The sequence below is a fragment of the Carassius carassius genome, chromosome 39 (genome assembly GCF_963082965.1).
Source record: "Carassius carassius chromosome 39, fCarCar2.1, whole genome shotgun sequence".
Taxonomy (NCBI): Eukaryota; Metazoa; Chordata; class Actinopteri; order Cypriniformes; family Cyprinidae; genus Carassius; species Carassius carassius.
In genome coordinates this window covers 17,443,938-17,459,258 of record NC_081793.1, presented here as the reverse complement: position 1 = coordinate 17,459,258, position 15,321 = coordinate 17,443,938, and the positions used below count along the sequence as shown (strand labels likewise).

Here is a 15,321-nt window from a genome sequence, read left to right as displayed (position 1 = left end):
TTTTAAAACGATTGATTTTAGTTTTTAGTCTTTTATTTATAGGATTTTTATAACATAACATGAAAACAATTATGTATAAACAATTATTGGGTTAATTTTAATATTGGTCCATCCCTAATTCTGCTAGGTGTTATTTGGTGTTGGTTTGTGGTTTTTGTGTTCGTGTAAGGCTCTGTGCATCGATCAAGACCACAGACTTGACTTAGGATGTTTTGGGGGATCCCTTTAGTTGTTCATCTCACCTGACTTTCCAAAACCGGTCTAAAAGAGGATGTTTGGCGTCTTACATGTATCCTTTTCTTCAATGAAATGGACTTAGCTGAAAAAACAAAGATATTCAAAGGCGCTGTCAAAGCAGCATTATCTTTGGGGAAACGAGTGACACAGCTCGCTCTGTTCTTCCTCAGATTTCTGTCTCCAGAGTTACTTCCCCTTTCAAGCATCATATGATTGAAGACTGTGGGAATGCCTTCCCAGAAACCACATGCCATGCCTCAGTGATTTGCTATAAGGTGTGGTCATTCTATATGGTGGCTACAGTTGCTTTACCTTTTCCCCCCATCTCTCTGGTCTTTCATCCATTCAAAGGAAATTAATGAGGAGCTTTCCTCTGAAAGAATGCTCAGTGAGACTATAAATTATGCCATTTAGCACAGCACTATGGCATCTTTGCCATTTGATTTACTAAAGGTCCATCTGCTGCAGAGATTTGCTTTTCATAACTTGTTTTTTCAAACTGTGCTATTGATATTAAGTTGTGTGCCACTCACTACACATTCACATCTGTAGATATTCCTCACAAGAGCAAATATATTTTCCCAACCATGTCTTTGTGTGATTTAAATAATTTCTTTTTGAAAATGGAATGTTTTTTTTGTTTGTTTTGTTTCTCTCTCTCTTTTTTTTTGAAACTCTTTAATATTATTTGTGCGTTGTGACTGTGGTTTGGAGGATTTTTTTCACAGATACCAGTGTAAGTGCCAGGGACCTCATGATAGGATTGTTCTTTCTCTGTCAGCACACTTCCTGTCTTAAGGCCATGAAGCTTTCTGCACTGACTAGTCACAGCATGCTTTTACCAGTCTTCCATCTTTATCTCTCTGAAGGCATATTCACACCAACAGTGAATTGTTCATTCTGGTTTATTACAGACTTTAATGCAAGATCCCACCCATCTAAAAATATGGATGATTTATACACACTTTATAAATGTATTATTGTTATTGTTGTTATTGCTATTAGTAGTAGTAATCAAGCTTAGAAATATTTCATATATAATAATAGTTATTGTAGTAGTAGTAATAATAATCACAATCATAATCATAAAAAAGTCAATTGTGCTGTCTATGAAAGTTGCACAGTTTAGTTTAGTTTAGTTAAAGTTAGTTAAAGTTTAGTTTCTTTACCAGGAATGGAATGAGTTGTTGAAACCTGTTGCAGGTCATATCTCTCCATCCTTTGCCCTGTAAGAAGGATCCAGTCCTTCTTAAAGGGTCCCTGTAAGCCAGAGGAGCCTCACCTTTTGTTTCCCATTACCCAGGAGTCAGGGGAGTGTGAAAAGTAGGGCACAGGTCGGGGCCCTTTGTCCCCCTCGGGCAAATGAAAAGTGACAGACACTGGCCCCCTCTCTGTGCCTGTTAATTCAGGCCCCCAGTCCCGTAGAGCCTCTGAGAGCCACTAATTGCATCGAGACGAGCAGGGGCTAAGAGAGAGCAGACACATTGTTATTAACTCAGGACAGAACCCAACACCAGCCATTTTGAATGGGACCCTGCTTAAAGAGAAAGCACACCTCTAAAAAATAAAAACAATGTCATTATTTTACTCATCCTCAAGTCATTCCAAACTTATGTGGCTTGCTTTCTTCTGCGGAACTGAAATGAAGATATTTTGAAGAGTTTTGGTAACCAAACAGTTTTGGTGAACATTGAAATCCATTGTATGAAAAATGTTTTACTGGTTTTGGTGACCATTGTAATCGATTGTATAAATACATAAAAATTAATAAAAAAAAACAGACCATTAGGAGTAAACAATGGCAGAATCTACATTTTTGGTGGGATATCCCTTTAAGCAGCCTTCCAGACTCAGAAGGGGTCAGGGGTCACGCTCTCACAAGTCACTGTGCTAAGATAGAAGTGCAAACGAATTTAAATGGCATTCCAGTTCTCTCTGTCGAGCTTGCTTTCTGGCACTGAGCAATGAAACATGTCACAATGATGGTTCTGAAACATTAATAATTGTTCCTCTCTCTCTTCATTACAGGTCCTTAAACAAGAGAAGGCTGTAAAGAGGCCTTGAAGTCATCATCACATCACAAACTCTTCGTCAGTCTACTCACCTTCACACCTAGTTGGTGTCTTTGTTTGTCTCAAAAGTGAGAGTTCAGCACGAGCAAGACAGCTATATAATTTCAGATCTCAACCAACATGATAAAAAGCACCTCCATGGTCATCGTCTTTGGTGTTTTGGGAGCTGCCGTCCTTCTCTCACCGTCGGCTGAGGGTAAGTGAAGTGACATTCAGCCAAGTATGGTGACCCATACTCAGAATTTGTGCTCTGCATTTAACCCATCCGAAATGCACACACACAGAGCAGTGAACACACACACACACACTGTGAGCACACACCCGGAGCAGTGGGCAGCCATTTATGCTGCGGCGCCCGGGGAGCAGTTGGGGGTTCGATGCCTTGCTCAAGGGCACCTAAGTCGTGGTATTGAAGCCAGTTCCATTATTGTAAAGTGTCTACACTTGAACGGCTGACCAAACAGACGCTTGGCAGTAGCTGCAGAATGTCTGTTTTGAATCACAAATCCCCATAGCAAACAAAAATGTGTTTTTTTTTTTGTTTTGTTTGAGTGAGGGAAGAAGGCGAAAACTGCAGATGACTGGAAGGGTCATCTGTTTTGTTTCATCTGGATGCACAATAGAAGTGCAGCAGCAATTTATAATACAAAGCATACTGATGCAGCAGGAGAATTGATTTCGCCGTATTTGGATGATACCCAGTGTTTGCAGAAGCCTGTTTTAATGGATGGTGGCCTTTAAAAACATAGCAAAGTAATGGCCTCGCTTTTTATTCTCATCAGGCCCCGTAAGCTCAGAATCTGTCTCTTCACATTTGCAATGCATTAGCAAACAAACACTATCTGCCAGGATATTCATCTGAATTACATTATTTAATTTTATTGATTTGATGACCCTCTGATTTTCTCTCATGTGGGTTGACAGTAATGGAGACTTTGCCTCCATTCCAGGTAAATGCAGACATGAAGATCTGCATACTGTTTTCTCTCAAATGTAACAGTCTGAATTAGAGACTGTTGTGTGGCATTTACATTGTCTTTAGGCATTTGTTATCTCAGCAGTGATTGTTTTTGGAGAATACACTTCTTTAGGCTAAGGTGTGAAGAGGCCGTTTTGGTAACATTTAGCTGTGCAGAGAAACAAAGGTTTGGGTGATTGGTATGAAATTGTGTGTGTTTATATGTTAAGTAGAGGAATGGGGGGAGAGTGTGTCAATGGGCAGGCAGGATTGTAGATGTGTGTATTTCAGGCCAATACTGTCACTTCCAGGTCCACTTCCAAACATGTTTTGGATGCATAGAAATTTGTCACTGGTGGGTGGAGTTCTGTTGAGAACCGTGCCGTGTTCTGTGGAGATTTTTTGGGCACAGATTCCATATGAGCCTAGCTATGAGTCAAAGTATACTTTCTTACGTAATATTTTGTTATACAGTCAACAAGTTTTCCAGGCTTCAAAACATCACTCAGCAATTTTGCAGTTGTCCACCCTTGTTGCTTAAAAACAGTAGATTCATTGTTTAGGTTTGAAAGCTGCCAAATGATGTCATGAGGTCTTACTATCTGTTTCTGTTTAGTGCTTTGAAGTTTATTTATCAAAGCGCCTCTCTATTTTAGGCAATGATATCTTGGAGTCATAAACGCTGTCTATTCTTAGCAACAGAAAAGCCATGGGAGAGAGAGTTTTCCTCCCATCAGAACTAGAGACTCTATGGAGTCTGTTAGAAAAAAAAACAGATTGAAAGAGATTAAGAAGTTTATGTCAAAGCTCACAACTCCCATTAACTCATTTTAGAGTTAAGCTCATAATATTGTAAACAAAAGGAAATGACCAAGGCAAATTAAAGTCTCTGGGGTGCAAATGCATTTTAACTATATTTTCCTTTTTTGTTTTGTACAACACTTTAAACTGTTTTTGTTCACTGCCCTGACACAATTTTAACCTTACTGTTTGCTTGTAAGCCTAGTTTAGCCGCTTTAAACATATTCTTCTTCTGCTGTTTCCCTCCCTGTAAAGGAACAAAAGAAGAAATTGCAGCAATTTCTTCTCACTCGTAAAGTCAACCAGAACCTTTAAAACAAAGGGTAACTACCCTCGGTCATTGCAAAGGTTCCTGTTAAATGATGAGGAAGAATTGAGTGCCATTGAGAGCAAGAGAGGGTGAGATTTGAACTGCAGATGATGAATGCTGCAGAGCGTGTTTTTTTTTTTTTTTTGGAAGCTGACCTGAGGGCAGGCCGATATGTAACACTGAAAAATGTCTGCTGACTGCATATGGCGGCATGTTCCTCTGAGAAATGTCATGTCATTCAACACATTTAACAGGCTTTCAATCTTGTAGCTAATAAATTAACTTTATGGAATTTTCTGCCTTTAGAGGAGAAGGTGAGGTTGAGCCACACTGGCGAGGAAAACTGGCACTAAGAGGATCTAGTTACTCAACTGTGAGGAAACCCGAGCAATCAAATTGAGGCATTTTTACGTACTAGGTTATATGGTACTATTGAGATCACTCCTTGATTTGTTTTACAGCTTTAGTTTGCTTCGGTTTTCCCATTCATGACCTTTTAGCAAGAAAATATTAAATCCTTAGTAAATCTCAAAATGAATATCGTTTGATACTGTATGTTAAAAGAAAGTTTAAATTCTGTTTTGATGTTTTATTTACTAGCATTTAATAAATGAATATAGCAAATCTTCAGCAAATTTCAAATTAAATATTCCTTATTTTTCAGACTGTTTATTTAAATTTTGTAATGTCTAAATTTAAAATTTTTTAGGTTTGGTGTTTTTTATTTAATCTATCTATTAATCTATATTTTATCTGCTTATCGGTTATTTTCATGAAAACATAAACATGAAAAACTGATTTGCTTATTGATATTAGGCAGATTTTAAATTATCACTACATTCCTATGAATAAATTGTGATTAGTTTTAAATGAATCACTCGTTGAGTCAGTCATTCTGTCCCTCTGCGCTCATTTCCCATGATGCACTGCTCTACCACACTGGGCCGCCCGCCCGGGCCCAACTACAGGAAGCTTGTTGAGTCTATTGTCGGTGCTGTGAGTTTCCCTGACACTTTAACTATTTCCTGTATTGTGCTGGCTGACAGGTAGCGGACTAAAGATGCCAAATGCAAGCTGTTCTCCGGAAATAATTGTTACTGTTTGACAATGAAGGCCTTTGATGGTGCACGTGACTGGTCCTTTCCTTATTTTTGTAGACCACAATTTCCAAAGCATTTGAATAGATAACTCCAGTGAGCTTCTTTAAAATGACATGCGTTAACTCCAGTGAGCATGTGTTCAGCAGTGCTGCGCAGGAGCCTGTTAAAGGCGGTCTGAACTCTCACTTTTACAGCTTGCTGTTAGGTACTTGGCTCTAGAGGTGTCTCCGAGCCCATTAGAGCTTTACTTTCGTAAAGGCAGCAAACTTTATTGGTCTCAGGCAGGCCGGTTTTTTCCACATGTTCTCTTTCTTCCTTCCCTCGCCTTCCATTTTTAACAAGCTGGTCTTCAAGCTGGTTCTGGATTCTTACGTGTTGGGGGATTGTGCCCTGAAATGGGAGCCCATGTGATAATTATAATGATCGTTATTAAAGAAATGAAAGTAAATAAATAATAATGGCAGGTTCAGGTTAACTGCCACTTAAGGCTCAAGTCGTTCCTGCCAGCCCACAACCCAAAGCCTGGCCTTTCCACATTGTTCGGTTTCTTTTTGTTGTAAACGTATAGATTTTAATTAATAACCGGTGTAGAATTAAATAAATAAATGTCTCTAATATTTCATATCCTTTTCTAAGGAGAGCAAACCTCCTACGTGTCTTCCCTCAAGGATGCACGATTCACATGTTATTTTGATGTATCTAATGGATACCCAGTGATGTATTTTGGCACAAGGACATCTCTGAGGATTTTTGTGTTTTTATTTACCCTCTCCTACGTTTCTGCTGCAGACACTGAGAGACTGTCATGAGGACCAGTGTCTTGATTATAGGCTTGCGTTCCAAACGCCCTAGTAGAGACTTGGCTGGCTCATTGCATCATTTCCTGTTAAGTCTTACTGCAGCACTGAGAAATAATAGCTACAACACAGAACACATGGAGATTGATCCACAAAGCGTAGTACTTTTCAGTCTGCGGTTTTGAAATTTACAGCTAAAGAACAGCTCCTTTGCAGTCTTGCTGTCATTTTTGTACTTTACAGAAACCAGAAGCTGCTAGCATAGCCTTTTCACGAAGGCGTGAATACGGTGAAGCACTCATATTCTTTGCTTACCTCTTGACCAGCCTCCCATTACAGCCTCAATAGCTTCTGAGCTGCCTACTCTACCCTCTGCTTTAATAGGGTCAAACCACAGATGTTTACCCTACAGATCACAGTTAAAGCTTCAGCTACTGCCTCATCTTATGCTGACCTTGTTCAAGAAACACAATGGCATGAAATAAAGGCTCTAAAAGTATGTGGACACTTAACACCACATTTAAAAAACATTGTTGCAAGATCTTAAAAAAAAAAAAAAACACAATTTACCTTGATCTTCAAATTCCAAAAGTTTTCACCCCCCAGCTCTTAATGCATCTTGTTTCCTTCTGGAGCATCAGTGAATGTTTGAACCTTTTTTAAAAGGGTTCAAATTAGGGTTTCGTTTGGGTTTTATTCGATACCGGTGCCATTTCGATACTTTTAAAACGGTACCGGTGCCTAAACGGTGCCTGAACTGATACTTCTATAAAAATAAATAAATAAATACAATTAAAAAAAAGCCTAAAAAAGGATAACATTAAAGAACATTAAAAATATTTCAAATAAATCCATAGCGTTCACACGCTTCTTGGATACTCTCATTTCCGAAGCTTCTCTTACTCTAAGGCTAATAAATGTATTTCGTGATCTGTGTCATTATTTAATACAAAACAACACACATAATGTTTCTACTGTATCTTAGTCAATCACTCTGATATTTAGTTAAAATGAGTGCTGTCTGTCACTGTCTTTAATCCGTTCTGTATATGACTGTATGGTCATTCTTTATAAAGTAGCAACAATGTCATTTGTAAAGTAGCCTAGTCTTGGGCACATTAGTATTTTCACACCAAAAAAGGGTTTTAAGCAAGTTATTTATATCTTTTGCTGTAGTGTGTCAGTAGGAAATATCAGTTTACATTTCCAAACATTAATTTTGCCATTAATTTTAATAATATTCTAGTGAGATAGTTGAATGCACATGCAGTCTGACAATAGACTGCCTAGGACTAAAATTTATGCACAGCAGTGTATGCATAAAGTACGTATAATTAGATTAAGAATATTTAAATTGAATATAATTCAAGTATGCGTTCATATGTGTTAAGGGCTAGATTGTCGCTGGAGGAAACAGCTGTGGTGTGATGAACGGTGAACGGAGCGAAAACTTCACAGTAGATGAGAAACTGATTGCTCCCTCGTGACCTTTTGTAAACTATTTATGACAAAGAACTGCACAGATACGGATATTCTAACAATCTATCGATAAACACACACCTTGTGTCCTCTGTTTGTGTTTGAGTCTGCTCGCGCTGCTCCGCCGTGGTCTGTGGATTAAAGAGCGTGCTGAAAGACGGAGAGGAGACAGATCTACTGCCGTTTTCATTACATTTAAGCGGACTGACTCTGAGGTGATCGCGAATTTGTGTACAGTTTATGAAGCCCCACTAAAAAAGCCTAGCGACACCCATGCTTCGTGTGTACATTTCAGAGAACCAAGACAAATATTTCAATCGATCGCTCAGGCATTTAAGAGGCACCGAAATGAGGCACCGAAATCTGCCTGCTGATTCGGTTCGGTGCATACCGGTTCCATAGGTACCGGTGCCTTATTGGTACCGGGTTTCGGTACCCAACCCTAGTTCAAATATGCAAAGATGCTGGAAAACTGAAGAATCTGCAGGACCTTAAAGATTTTTCTGAAGAACAGTTGTCAGTTTTAACTGTTCAGAACAAACAAGGGACTCATGCACAACCATCACAAAACAGAAAGACAGTCGTGGATCATCCAGGTAAGCACACACAGTAGTAAGAACCAAGGGTTCCCAAACTTTTGAATGGGGTTATTTTAATAATTTCAGCAATTTTTTTGTCTTGTGGACTAGATGTAAACATCTTTTATGTACAATATCTTACTCAGGACAGTAATAAATAAAAAAATAACATGCATTTAGTATAATCTCTCTTATTTTTTTTACAATTATTCACTTTTCACAGATTCTGCAAGGGGTGCCCAAACTTTCGAGCCCCACTGTATTTATCACAAGCAATCGAAATTTAGTGAAAGCAAACTTTTCATTCAAACCATTTCACAAAAACATAGATATGTTGTTGAAAATGAAAAAGAAAAAAGTCTTTGTAAAAACGTTCTGGTTGTCGAGTTTTGTGGAACGTTTGTTTTATGATGAACTATGCAAGTGGTTGTTCTGTTAGGACACCTGTTTAAACTTGAAGGAAACTGACTTCAAACATCCATAAAAAATGACCTTGAGACCACAAAAGAAGATATTTTGAAGAATGTTTAAGCTGTTCTCTCTATTGAACTGTAAAAAAAAAAGTAGTAGTTTAGAAAAGTTAGTTCTGGGAAACATCACTTTCTTTGCAGATGCCACTTGGTTTGATATTTTGATGTTTAATGCTTTGATTTTGAACTGTGTCTTAAATGTCCAAATACGATGACTATGATAAACTCTGATTGTCTTCACTGTTGCTTCACTACCTACTTCGATTGGATGTGTAACTGTAGAGAGATGTGTATATGTTTAGGCAGACTGCATGGAAAATGGAGCCGAAGTGTCTCTTTAAGAGGCTGGCGCTGGAGTCTGAGCCGAGCTGCCTACAGGCTGGGAGAATGCGGTCAGCAGGACTCAATACTGCCTGAGTACTGCCAGACCTCAGACTCCACGGTGACGGCGAGCCAGAATCAAGCACACATGTAGGAGCATGGCAATGCTCTGTAGATCAGTCTCTACGAGCCAAAGAAAAACGCAGAAAAGAGGAAGGAGAGCAAATGTATTCAGTGGTTTCTCAATGTCAATGAATCACTCAGTGCCTCAGAGGTACTTCAGAGATGTGCAACAAGTCGCATCTGCTCTGATTTAGTAACCCTTCTGGCTTGAAACCTGTTTTATGTGTTTCAGCACAGATAACATTCCTGTTCCCTGTGGTTGTTTGTGTGCCGTTGTTGTGGTTGCGGGAATTTAGCTTGTGCTTAACTGCGCATTGTAGCTGTTAGGACGTGTAGGGCTCAAAACATCATAAAAGATTGTCCTGCCTTTTACAGTCACTCCTAAAAGCATGTTTCTGACTACACGATCGCATTCCTTCAATTTACTGGCTGAGAGCAGGGCTTTCAGAGCGATACTGTTTTTCTTTCTTTCTTTTTCCTGTCTCTATTCCACCATGTTTATGTTACCGGTTTCCACCTCCATTATCACACTGGGCCCTGTGTGACAGCAACGGCGCCTGGACTAAACTGTGAAGTGATCAAAGGTGTTACATCAAATGCTTTTGCCGTGTATTTAGAATTTTGCCCTAATGGAGGGGGCCGTGGGACGCCTTCATGGCTTCAAATGAACATTTCTCAAGTGCAGAAACCGAACCATGACACATAAACAGGAGATTTATATCGCTGGCTATCGCGGGAGTGCAGCATATGAATGGACTGACTCATACACAAAGAGACAAAGCATTACATGAAAAGAGAGGAGGACTTGACATTGTTTGATCAGTCTCCAGAGCTCGTGCCACTCGACCTGGTCTTCAACCTCACATTTATACACTATAATCCTGTCTCTTGTGTCCCTAATCTGGTCTTTCACTTTCCCTCCTAATCCTACTTCTCACCATTTCAGCTTCAGGCCATTCAACAGAATGTTTCATGACACGTTCTTTTGTAAGAGAATTTCCACAAATTGACTTGGTGTTGAGTAACATCTTATCATGTTTGACACATCTGTTCCAGGTTCCCTCTCAATAAAACTGATTATAGCCACCGCATTGTCAAGCACACTTTTATTTCTGGCTGTGCATGATGTTTCTCCACTCATATCATTTCAAGTCCCTGGGTGAATCTCATAAAACATGCTCTGGTCATATTTCAGCCATCAAAATGAAGGAAATTACTTTGTGCTAAAAGTCTTTTTCTTTTTTCTTTTTAGGAAAATTAAAGTTTTATATATATCTTTCTATAATGATAATGAAGCATAATAAGTATACTATAGTATATTTTATTATTTATATTGCGACTATGCATTTGTTGTAGTACCTTAAGTTTCTGAAGGTTAAATTAAACAGTAATAGTAAAGCAAACTTTCTGCTTTACTGTAGTATTGTAAAATATATATATATATATATATATATATATATATATATACAGTACAGACCAAAAGTTTGTAAACATTACTATTTTTAATGTTTTTGAAAGAAGTTTCTTCTGCTCATCAAGCCTGCATTTATTTGATCAAAAACTCAGAAAAAAATGTAATATTGTGATATATTATTACAATTTAAAATAATTGTTTTTAAATTTATTATACTTTAAATTAACATTTATTTCTGTGATGCAAAGCTGAATTTTTAGGATCATTATCACATGATCCTTTAGAAATCATTCTAATATGATGATTCATTATCAAAGTTGGAAACAGTTTTGCTGCTTAATATTTTTGCAGAACATGTGATACTTTTTTAGGATACTTTGATAAATAAAAAGTAATATATATTAAGTTGTAATAATATTACACAATATTACTGTTTTTTCTGTATTTTTGATCAAATAAATGCAGGCTTGATGAGCACAAGAAACTTCTTTCAAAAACATTAAATATAGTAATGTTTCCAAACTTTTGGTCTGTACTGTATATAATTTATATATATATAAAAATCTGAAATTGATTGGGAGATAAAAATATTTTAAAAGATAATGGTCTAAAAAGGGCTTAATTGTATTTATATTGTAAGCCATAATTTTTTTTTTTTTTTTTTACTTTTTAATTTTGGGGATGCTATGTGATTAGGTCATGTTTTCATGAGATTCAGCTCACAACTTCTACAAACCTTGCTTTTTTGTTCTCTTCTAACACAATTATCTGTCATATCTGAGATATAGTCCCATATTTTTACATATATTATTACATTCATTGCTCTTTGCTTCTGTCAACAACGCCGTAGTAGCATAGAAGCATCTTACAGAAGCAGCTGTAACTGCACTTAAATATGCTTTTTCAGGAGTTTGCCCTGCTTCTTCATTGATTGCACTGAATGTGAATGTATTGAAGCACTAACAGAAACAATATATTTATGAGAATCTCACTGAATTCTCCTGTAGTGTGATTCTCCTGTAGATGTTTAACAAGCGGTTTGTTTATTCTCTTCCGACGAATATTATTGTGCCACATCCTCTTCATTCCCCAGGCTGATATCAGCTCTCAGGGTTTAAAGCATCCTGGCTCCACGCTTCTGTTTTATCAGACTCTATATCAGTTTAGTGTTCTCCACCCCAGCTGATATGACTAGAGGTGTTGCTGTCGTGTAACTCTGCTGATAGCAGGTAAGATCTGCCTACTGGATGGGGTTTGATATTTATGTTTGTTTGGATTTGCCCCACTACTGTGGGTAGTGAGGCACTGTGATTCAGAGGGACTCTCTCGTCTCTATCTAATATTTCTGTTAATATTCAGAGAGAGGACTCAAGGAGTCTATGTGGGACGAGTCTGAAGTGCGGCTCTAGTAATGAGATCCTAGATGTGGAATGTGGGGTTTTACTAAACAGCAGCATGCCTGTTTTAGTGTGGGCTTATTTTGACTGGGTTCAGGCCTGCCCGGACCTGCAGGACGAGCAGCAGGGCTTTAAGAGGAAGCACCCACAGCAATACTAAACACATGAGTCTTTGTGCCTGGGGCTGTCTGTCTGTGACAAATGCTCACGCACTCAGACGGATCAGGTTACAACAGAGAAATCAGCATGTCTCTCTTTCTCTTTGTTCCAGTTTTCAATCCTTATCGCCCTCTTTTACTCAGTCTATGGTGATCTGTTTTCCTCACTCCCACATATTTATCTAAGATCCTTAGATTCCTTCCAGTATAATTTAGCACAACATGAAGTGAATAAGAGGGGTTTTGTTTCCAAGTGGTTGTGAATTTTTTTTTGTGCTTGTATAAAAATCTGTATTTAAAAAATGTGTGTGTGTTTATTTATATATATATATATATATATATATATATATATATATATATATATATATATATATATATATATATATATATATATATATATGGTTTTGATTTACAGTTTTACTGCTTTAATAAAATGTTTGATATGACTCAATGTTTGGGTAATCATGAGCAATTATGATGATTTTATTAGAGACAGTTACATTCTAGGCAGTCTAAAGTCTGATGTCACATATTTCAACCCATCTAGGCGGGCAGAACCCAGACTACATGCTTCACGGCACTGGAGTCAAGCCCGGATCGGATCCAAAGAGACCCCAGGCAGGGGATGGGTCCACCGTAGCCCCAGAGGATGCTGCCCGCTTCCTTAGCTGCTACTGCTCAGGCCACTGCCCCGAAGATGCCACGAACAACACCTGCGAGTGAGTACACCGTATGCTTTTCCTGCTGTTCACACCAGCTACTTTCCACTTCCTTTAAACGGTCTTTGTGTGTTTACACAGGACGAACGGCCAGTGTTTTGCTATCATAGAGGAGGATGAGCATGGCGAGGCTATCCTCACCTCTGGCTGCATGAAGTATGAGGGCTCTCACTTCCAGTGCAAGGTAATACATGAACGGGAGAGTGAAGAATAAATGTTTAAGTGCTGAAGCATTATCATTGACTGAATGTGGTAATTGTTGTCCAGGACTCTCCTAATGCTCAGACCAGACGGACCATTGAGTGCTGTTCCACTGATTTCTGTAATAGAGACCTTCAGCCCACACTTCCACCTCCTATTCCAGGAAGTAAGTTGCATGTCACTTAAAAAGAACCTAAAAAGAATAAATATATTTGTGTGTATATTCACACTTTTTTATTCTTTACACATTTTTTATAGCTTTGAAAGAAGTCTATTTTGTTAATTACATTTAAAAACGAATATCTTAATATATTATAATAATTTAAAATAATGGTCTTCCTTTTTAGTAATATTTTAAAATATAGTTTATTCCTGTAATGACTGAGCATCGATTACTTTAGTCTTCTGTGTCACATGATCCTTCAGAAATCATTCTAATATGCTGATTTCTTCTTCTCATCAATTTTTTAAGTCTGTTTTCTCATTGTAATCCAGATCCTCCGTTATGGAATGCCCACTTGCTAGCCTTCATGATCTCAGTGACAGTGTGTTGCTTCACTTTGGTAGCCATAACTGTGGTTTGTTACTACAGGTGAGACTTTTATTTCATAATGACATGTTTATCCAGCTGAAATGAATGATAGATGCACCTCAGTCTGTTAATTATTGACCAGCACACTGATAACACTGCCAGAGGCACACCTGTTTAAGATAGTCAAGTAAAATTAGCACCTTTTATGCTTGACCTTAATGCATAGATACTTATTGTAGCTCTAGTAGTTACTGATCTGTAAAGTTACTGATCCCTTGGAATGGCTTCTGTGATGTAACATCATATTGAAGGTGATTATATGATCTGTGTGGCTGTTTGATCAGGTATAAGCTGCAGACGGGACGGAGACGTTACCAGAGAGATCTGGAGCAGGATGAGGCCTTCATCCCTGCAGGAGAGTCTCTCAAAGATCTCATTAGTCAGTCCAGCACTGGCTCTGGTTCAGGGCTCCCCCTGCTGGTGAGGAACTGTACATGGTTTTCATAATAAGAACGGGATTTGATTTGAAAGGTCATTAAAAACAACAAAAATTTCAGAGAATTAAAAAAAAATTGTGGTTTCCAGCAACAAATTTTAATAAAGCAAATTAATTAATTTAAAAAAAAAGTCAGGGAAAGGTAATGGAAATTTCTTAATGTTTAATGAATAAGAATGTTTTTAGTCTTGCTCAGATCTAAAAAAAAAAAATTGCAATTTTTATCCATTATACTACATGGTTGTCCAATTATTTTGATTCACAGGTCCAGCGAACTATAGCTAAACAAATTCAGATGGTACGTCAAATCGGGAGGGGGCGGTATGGAGAAGTGTGGCTTGGTCGCTGGAGAGGAGAAAAGGTGGCAGTAAAAGTGTTCTTTACTCGTGAAGAGGCTAGTTGGTTCAGAGAGACTGAGATTTACCAAACGGTGCTCATGAGGCACGAAAATATACTTGGTAAGTTCCATCACAAAAATAGGCCAAAATCACTGAGTAGGGACCCCCATTACATATATTGGATAAATGTATTTTAATTATTTGATATGATACTTGCATTGCAGAACTATTAAAATAATCATTATCAATCTGCAGAGTCAAACATGTATGTTACATTTTAATTTTATTTAAAATACTTTAATATGAAGGGACAAAAGAACAATTTAGGTGTTTTTTTTTTTTTAGTATTGTACCCTGATATAAAACATTTACAGATTTTATATTTTATTTAATGTCTATTTCTGTATGATTTCTGCTCTGATTGTTTTGTGCCTTTCTTGTTAACATTCACACTCATTCTTCCTATCTTGTTCCAGGCTTCATAGCTGCAGATATTAAGGGCACGGGTGCGTCCACGCAGCTTTTCCTCATTACGGACTACCACGAGAACGGTTCTCTCTATGATTATCTGAAATACACCACCCTGGACACACAGGCTCTGCTGAGGCTGGCCTATTCTGCAGCCTGTGGCCTGTGCCACCTCCACACAGAGATCTACGGCACGCAGGGCAAACCTGCCATCGCTCACAGAGACCTGAAGAGCAAAAACTTCCTTATAAAGAAGAATGGCACCTGCTGCATAGCTGATCTGGGCCTGGCTGTGAAATACAACAGGTGAAGACACTCTTCTAACACACGCTCAGACATGCATGCAGACACA

At 38.1% G+C, this 15,321-nt stretch overlaps 1 protein-coding gene across 1 annotated transcript in view; it reads left to right on the top strand.

Annotated features, from left to right (window-relative positions):
• LOC132121516 (bone morphogenetic protein receptor type-1A-like) overlaps positions 1–15,321 on the top strand; it is a 52,524-nt gene that overhangs the window by 34,123 nt on the left and 3,080 nt on the right. Inside the window, exons 3-10 of the mRNA XM_059530998.1 lie at positions 2,266–2,505; positions 12,763–12,934; positions 13,016–13,118; positions 13,202–13,301; positions 13,631–13,727; positions 14,012–14,147; positions 14,429–14,621; positions 14,978–15,275. Coding sequence (XP_059386981.1) covers positions 2,430–2,505; positions 12,763–12,934; positions 13,016–13,118; positions 13,202–13,301; positions 13,631–13,727; positions 14,012–14,147; positions 14,429–14,621; positions 14,978–15,275 — 1,175 coding nt within the window. The 5' untranslated portion in view covers positions 2,266–2,429. The remainder of the gene's footprint in view (positions 1–2,265; positions 2,506–12,762; positions 12,935–13,015; positions 13,119–13,201; positions 13,302–13,630; positions 13,728–14,011; positions 14,148–14,428; positions 14,622–14,977; positions 15,276–15,321) is intronic.